Source organism: Scomber japonicus, chromosome 10, assembly GCF_027409825.1.
Source record: "Scomber japonicus isolate fScoJap1 chromosome 10, fScoJap1.pri, whole genome shotgun sequence".
Lineage (NCBI taxonomy): Eukaryota > Metazoa > Chordata > Actinopteri > Scombriformes > Scombridae > Scomber > Scomber japonicus.
In genome coordinates this window covers 33,255,694-33,262,912 of record NC_070587.1, presented here as the reverse complement: position 1 = coordinate 33,262,912, position 7,219 = coordinate 33,255,694, and the positions used below count along the sequence as shown (strand labels likewise).

The 7,219-nt window shown below is 42.3% G+C and overlaps 1 protein-coding gene across 1 annotated transcript in view; it reads left to right on the top strand.

Moving 5' to 3' along the window:
* LOC128366705 (atrial natriuretic peptide receptor 1-like) overlaps positions 1-6,869 on the top strand; it is a 96,361-nt gene extending 89,492 nt beyond the window's left edge. Inside the window, exons 16-22 of the mRNA XM_053327466.1 lie at positions 2,403-2,571; positions 2,900-3,046; positions 3,474-3,597; positions 4,657-4,725; positions 5,285-5,459; positions 6,079-6,177; positions 6,466-6,869. Of these exons, the coding sequence (XP_053183441.1) occupies positions 2,403-2,571; positions 2,900-3,046; positions 3,474-3,597; positions 4,657-4,725; positions 5,285-5,459; positions 6,079-6,177; positions 6,466-6,611 (929 nt within the window). The 3' untranslated portion in view covers positions 6,612-6,869. The remainder of the gene's footprint in view (positions 1-2,402; positions 2,572-2,899; positions 3,047-3,473; positions 3,598-4,656; positions 4,726-5,284; positions 5,460-6,078; positions 6,178-6,465) is intronic.
* Positions 6,870-7,219: the final 350 nt, after the last annotated feature.

Below are 7,219 nucleotides of genomic sequence, written 5' to 3'. Positions count from 1 at the left end.
CATGGAAACTCTCTCTGCTCCCTAAAAGCTTCATTAAGGATGAATCACACATTTATCTGGTGACTCATGAGGTTTTTATCAATGAAAAATAGATTCATGATTCAGCAGTTTTCAGAATATAATCAGTATCTAAGAGTTCAATGGAAAGTGGTAATTTGCTGTTGACTCGTGTCGTACATGTCATCGATCTGATTGGAAACCGCAGCTGTGTTTAGTCATCGATCGGGGGAAACAGGAAGCGGTCGTCTGTGGCAGATCAAGAGATTTGGAGCAGTTTAGTTTGAGTCGTGATGAAGACTGAATGAGAGGAATTAGAGACGGAGCATGACAAGACTGAAAGCAGCAATTTACACCCTGATGGAGGAGGAAGAGGAGGAGGAGTGTGTGATGGAGAGGGTGAAAAAGAAACTTCGACCTGTTGCCAACGGTAACGATCAGCCAGCTGGACGAGGCTTCGATCTCTCCGCAGTGTTTCTGTCCAACTGCTGTCAGACCAGGACTCGTTTATCTAAAACCTGATCAGGGTCTAATTTCAGTTGTAGTTTAGAGTCACTGTGAAAGTCTTTGTGGAAAAGTTCCTCTTTCCAAAACCACAGAGGACAAACGGGAGGAGGGAGAGGTGGGGGGGGGGGGGGGGTTACAGATGAAGTAGAAACTAATAATAAATAATAAATCCATAATAATCCGTCTGCCAAAGAAGTTCATGTGATATGACTGAAAGCTCCGGAGCAGCTACTGAACGGTGAAGCTGTTTATAGATGCAGAAGCAGCATATTATTTTTCCAGCTGCTTAACAAAATGAAAGTATGTCTTCAGAGAAATCATGATTTTCATAGAGTTTTCAAAAACTAAACTCTAGGATTGATTCAGCTCATAAAGTTGGAATAAAATATTTTTTACTTCTTCTCATGAAAAGATTGTGACAATGTGATTTATTCTTGATAGATAAAGTGTAAATATTCTCCAAATAATATTGATGAATCTCATTGAACCTGGTTAAAGGTGATTAGTGATGTGTATAAATAGAAAATAAAAAGAGGAATGTGTCTGAAAAGAAAATTATTCCAACTTTATGGGCGACCCAGGAGGGGAGTTCTGGTCCTCTGAAATGAGGCCAACATGGAAGTAACTTAGAACTGCATTCTATCAAAAGGCCACCAGGGGGCGACCGTCTCTATACAAGTCAATGGAGAATTCACCAACTTCTCACTTGATTTCTAACCTCAGTAAACGTTTTCAAAATGTGTTTATGGTCTCAATCGCTAGTTTAAAGCCTTCTTCAATGCAGTATGATGTTCATTTGGGACATTTTGGCCTCCCTGAGTTTATATGTGACGATAAAGCAGGGTATGCATTAGGGCGTGGCTACGTCCTGATTGACAGGTTGATTGCACAATGTCCTCGAGCTCCAGCCCTCGTAACCATAGCAACCTCCCCGCTCCGCCCATGGCCAAAAGTAAAACTCTCTGGACAGAAATATGTTCATGAATTAAAACACACTTTTCAAGAGCTTTTCAACATTTGATTTGATTTGATGAACTGCCTGGAGTCTTATGGATTCTCAGATTTAATGAATCCTACTGATTACACTTTTGCACGTGACACTGTCATTTATTTGATCGACTCCTCTGATTACTTGAGTCTTTATGATTTAATAGAAATCTGCACTGTGGCCGGTCTGAATGTGATTGTTTTATGATTTGCTTGTTTTTAATTCTGTTGCCTTGTTTGACCTCCTGGTTTTCATTTCCTGTTTTGTAAAATGAGTCTAGAAAAGCGTTCCGTAAAAAAAGATTATTATTATGAAATTTGGCACACATGCAAGTTTCAGACCGAAATAGGTGTAGACCCAACCTGACAGGCCTTTAATGCAGGAAGTCGGTTTGTTGCAGAAAGTAAAAAGAACTGGACAAAAGCCGGTTTCAGACGCAGTTAGACTGAGACGAGACGCAGCTGTGGTTTTATTCTCAAGCAGAGTCAAAGTCTCTAAAGAGTTAATGACTTCACAAGTAACTTATTTATTATTTCTGTCCTCATTTGTTATTTCAGAGGAGTTGATGAGGGAGATCTCTTTTTTCAGCATCTTTTTTCTTAAGTTTCTCCTCCACTGTGCAGATCAGCTGTTTCTTCCTCTGCCTTCTTCTCGCTTATTTCAGGTGATGATCTCTCCCACTGACTCTACCACCATTGGTTATCATGTAGACTCAAAAGTCACGTTATGACCATTATTCTTATGAAGTATTAACTGAAAACCTGAGCTCATTCAACCCTGAGATGCTGAGTTAGTAAATACAACATAGATCAAATTACCATCATCTGTAGGAGACCAAACTTCATCCTCTCTAAACATTACGTGTCATGGCTCTCCTGTGAAACCTGAGCGGACCCTCTCCTCCCTGCAGAGATCGTGGACCGGGTGATTTTGGGCGAGTGGCCCTGCCTGAGGCCGACCACGGACACGCAGAGTCACAGTCCTGAACTGGGTCAGCTGATGCAGCGCTGCTGGGCCGAGGAGCCGACAGAGAGACCTGAGTTCAACCACATCTGTCTGCTGCTGCGCAAACAGAACAAGTAAGAAGAAGCTGGAGCGCTACTGCAGGAAAATACCGTAAAACCCCATGTAGAGGCGCATCTTAAATCTTTATTTTCAAGAATATTATCCATTAAGTCAAATCTGCATCTGAAAAGTAACTAAAGCTGTGTGTGTGCGTGTGTGTGCATGTGCTTGTGTGTTTGTGTGTGTGTGTGCGTGTGTGTGCGCGCGTGTGTGCGTGTGTGTACGTGTGTGTGCGTGTGTGTGCGTGTGTGTGTGCGTGTGTGTGTGTGTGCGTGTGTGTGTGCGTGCGTGCGTGCGTGCGTGCGTGCGTGCGTGTGTGTGTGTGCGTGTGTGTGTGTTCAGGGAGTCGAGGACTAACATCCTGGACAACCTGCTGTCTCGTATGGAGCAGTACGCCAACAACCTGGAGGAGCTGGTGGAGGAACGAACTCAAGCTTATCATGAAGAGAAACGCAAAGCTGAAGCTCTGCTCTACCAAATACTACCACAGTCAGTACTACAGTACTACTACAGTACTACAAATACTACTACAGTACTACAAATACTACCACAGTCAGTACTAATAATACTACTACAGTACTACAAATACTACCACAGTCAGTACTACAAATACTACTACAGTACTACAAATATTACCACAGTCAGTACTACAAATACTACTACAGTACTACCAATACTACCACAGTCAGTACTACAAATACTACTACAGTACTACAAATACTACCACAGTTAGTACTACAGTCTCTCTCTCTCTCAGTGTCTCTCTCTCTCTCTCTCGGTGTCTCTATCTCTCTCTCTCTCTCTCAGTGTCTCTCTCTCTCTCTCTCTCTCAGTGTCTCTCTCTCTCTCTGTCTCTCAGTGTCTCTCTATCTCTCAGTGTCTCTCAGTGTCTCTCTCTCTCTCGCCCCACTCTCAGCTCGGTTGCCGAGCAGCTGAAACGAGGTGAGACGGTTCAGGCTGAAGCTTTTGACTCGGTCACCATCTACTTCAGCGACATCGTGGGATTCACGTCCATATCAGCAGAGAGCACGCCCATGGAGGTGACACGTTGTTCAGCAACTATTTAAGTTTTTGCTGTTTAGACAGTCTAATTAGGAACTGACGGTCTAGAAGCACATTTTTAAATATTTGTTTCCATTTTTTTCTTTCTGTATCGTCTTCATGGAGCCGACTGCAAAACTACTTTCATACAGTAAATGTTTCAGTTTCAGTTTGTCCTGCTGCTGAGAGGACAGACTGAAGCTTCATGGAGCTCATCACTGTTTTAATGTCTGCTGTGAATTCCTGTTAAAACTCTTCAGTCTTTTGTTCAGCTGTGAGTTTATCATGATAATCGATGATGGAACCGTTGTCTACAGCAGGGTATGAACTATCTTCCAGAGCTGGATGCTGATTATAAAAGAGAGAAATGATTAAATAAGTGATGAAAAACCTTCACACATCAACAACAGGCCGATGTTATGTTTGATCCATGATGATGATACATGGCAAAAGTAGCATATTATCAAATATCGTCCTGTGTTTAATGTGTCTGTCCTCTTCCTCTTCGTCCTCCTCTATCTCCTCTTCGTCCTCTTCCTCCTCTCCCTCCTCTTTGTCCTCTTTGTCCTCTTCCTCCTCTTTGTCCTCTTCGTCCTCTTCCTCCTCTTCCTCATCTTCGTCCTCTTTCTCCTCTTCCTCCTCTTTGTTCTCTTCCTCCTCTTCTTCCTCTTCCTCCTCTTCGTCCTCTTCCTCATCTTCATCCTCTTCCGCCTCTTCCGCCTCTTCCTCCTCTTCATCCTCTTCCTCCTTTTCGTCCTCTTCCTCCTCTTCGTCCTCTTCCCTCTCTTCGTCCTCTTCGTCCTCTTCCTCCTCTATCTCCTCTTCGTCCTCTTCCTCCTCTTTGTCCTCTTCCTCCTCTATCTCCTCTTCTTCCTCTTCCTCCTCTTTATCCTCTTCGTCCTCTTCCTTCTCTTTGTCCTCTTCCTCCTCTTCATCCTCTTCCTCTTCTTCCTCCTCCTCGTCCTCTTCGTGCTCTTCCTCCTCTTCGTCCTCCTCTTCCTCCTCTTCGTCCTCTTCGTCCTCTTCGTCCTCTTCGTCCTGTCGTTGTGACCCTGCAGGTGGTGACGCTGCTGAACGACCTGTACACCTGTTTCGACGCCATCATCGACAACTTTGATGTTTACAAGGTGAATTAACAGAAAGTTCAGATCAGGAGCAAATGAGCAGAAGAGTCCTGCAAAGCTTCCAGCCGAGCTTCTGGACTCAAACATTTGTTCAGCAAACAGACAAAGACATCTTTAAGATTAGATGAGATTCATTCATTGAACTAATTGAACATTATTGATCTAGTTTCCTGCTGTTCAATGCAAAGGCAGAAAAACAATGGATCTCTGAAATCAACTTTTCAGGACAATAATTAGAATAAATGAGTGTGATTAGCTGTAGAATCCCCTTCATACAGACAGTAATGAGAATATTAGTAAAGTTAACTATAAAGAAGAAAATAGCAAAATGAAATTATAATCTAAAAGCTTGCATCAGTTAGGGTAGATGAAAAATAATGAATATTTTAAAAATCAAACAAAATAACAGTAGAATAAAACCCATGAATAGAAATCTGTTAAATGGAAACAGACTGAACATATTAAACATGTTTCTGAGTTAAAAAAAAAACACTTTAAACTTCACTGTTGAGGTTTAGCTGTTGACACTAACCTGCTGTCCATGGTCCGGTGGCGCCCCCAGGTGGAGACCATCGGTGACGCCTACATGGTGGTTTCGGGGCTGCCAGTGAAGAACGGGAAGCTGCACGGCCGAGAGATCGCTCGAATGTCCCTCGCTCTGCTGGAAGCCGTCCGGACCTTCAAGATCCGCCACCGACCCGAAGAGCAGCTGAAACTGAGGATAGGAATACACAGCGGTGAGACATTTATCTGACTGAAGGATGAGTTCATCCTGTGATGGAGGACTAAATCCACAGTCCTCCTTCTGTGGAAACATGGATTTAAAAGTTGATCTGAAGCTAATATGAAGCTTCTACTACATAGACTACTACTACATAGAGTACTACTACTACTTCAACCACTACTACTATTACAACTGTCACTACTCCTACATGTCCTCCTCCACTCAGTAAATGTGTCAGATATCTCTTGATATAATAACTCAGACTGATGAAGCTCAATAGAAACTGATCATCTACTTTTAAATGACTGTGTGGAAACACTGTGGATTTAGTCTGCATCACTTTACATTGAAGCACATTAGAAGGTATTAATAGTCAGTATGAAGGAGGAATGATTACAGAGAGGAAAACCTCTTTACTGCTCATATGGACACCTGACTGCTGGGTTTAAGATAGACTTGCCCTGGTTACACAGGCTACAGCTGTGGAAGATTAAACATTCATTTATGTTACATATAACAATCATAGTTTTAATGCCTCCCCTTGTGTAACCTGCGATGACCACTTTTCACCATGTGATGCATGTGATCCTACTAATAAGTGTGTGTGTGTGTGTGTGTGTGTGTGTGTGTAGGCCCAGTGTGTGCAGGTGTGGTCGGTCTGAAGATGCCACGTTACTGTCTGTTTGGTGACACAGTCAACACGTCGTCACGAATGGAGTCGACTGGAGAAGGTCAGAACAGAAACTTCAATAAATAAACTGCAATAAATCTCAATAAACTTTACATTAATAACAATAAACAACATTAAACTTCAATAAACATCTCATAAAAGCAGAAACTTTATAATTATTAGTTTACTCATGTTTCAGGTTAACTAACAGATCTGTTTTCAGCTAAATGACCAGAAATTCTGTTTAAAACTGTTTAATTAACAGCCACAGGATGTAACATACCTGTGTGTGTGTGTGTGTGTGTGTGTGTGTGTGTGTGTGTGTGTATATGTGTGTGTGTCCTCGCAGCATTGAAGATCCACGTATCAGCAGCGACTCGTGACGTGGTTCTGGAGTTTAACTGCTTCCAGCTGGAGCTGCGAGGAGAGATCGACATCAAAGGCAAAGGAAAGATGACCACCTATTGGCTACTGGGAGAGAGCGACAGCCAATGATGAAACACTGCGGACAGGAAGACGACGGAGGACAGAGGAGAGTAGAGGATGGATGGAGGTAAAGAAGTGAAAGAGAAAAGCAGAATGACAGACGTTTAGGTGAGAAAGAAGAACTGGGAAATAAAAGGAAGATAAAAGTGAATCTCCTCAGAAATCTCAGGACTCGTCGCCTCCGCGTCGTTTCTTGTTCCTGGATTTCACATCACGGATGAAGGAAAGTCGCTGCACGTGTACGCAAAACTGTAAAACTGTGCAAGAGACGAGAGACGAGAGAGAAAACACACGAGAGGAAAGACGGAGAAATGACAGAAGATCATGACGAGTTTTAAAGCAGAAAATCAAACTGTGGTTCTGTTTAAAGTGGATTTGAACTAAAAGATGAATTTATTTGTGTTGGTTGAATGTTGTACAGATTTATACTGTAACTCTGAGTCATGATGTGGTTTTATCCATCAGTGCAGGTTCATGTTAGTTTCAGCTGATAAGTTAGAAAATTAAAGCGGCTATATAATTGATATTTTTATAATGAAACATGAATGAAATGTATAAATGTCCGTCTGTAATGTGAGAGAATTATCAGAGAGTCTGCAGCTTCCTCTCTTCTTAAA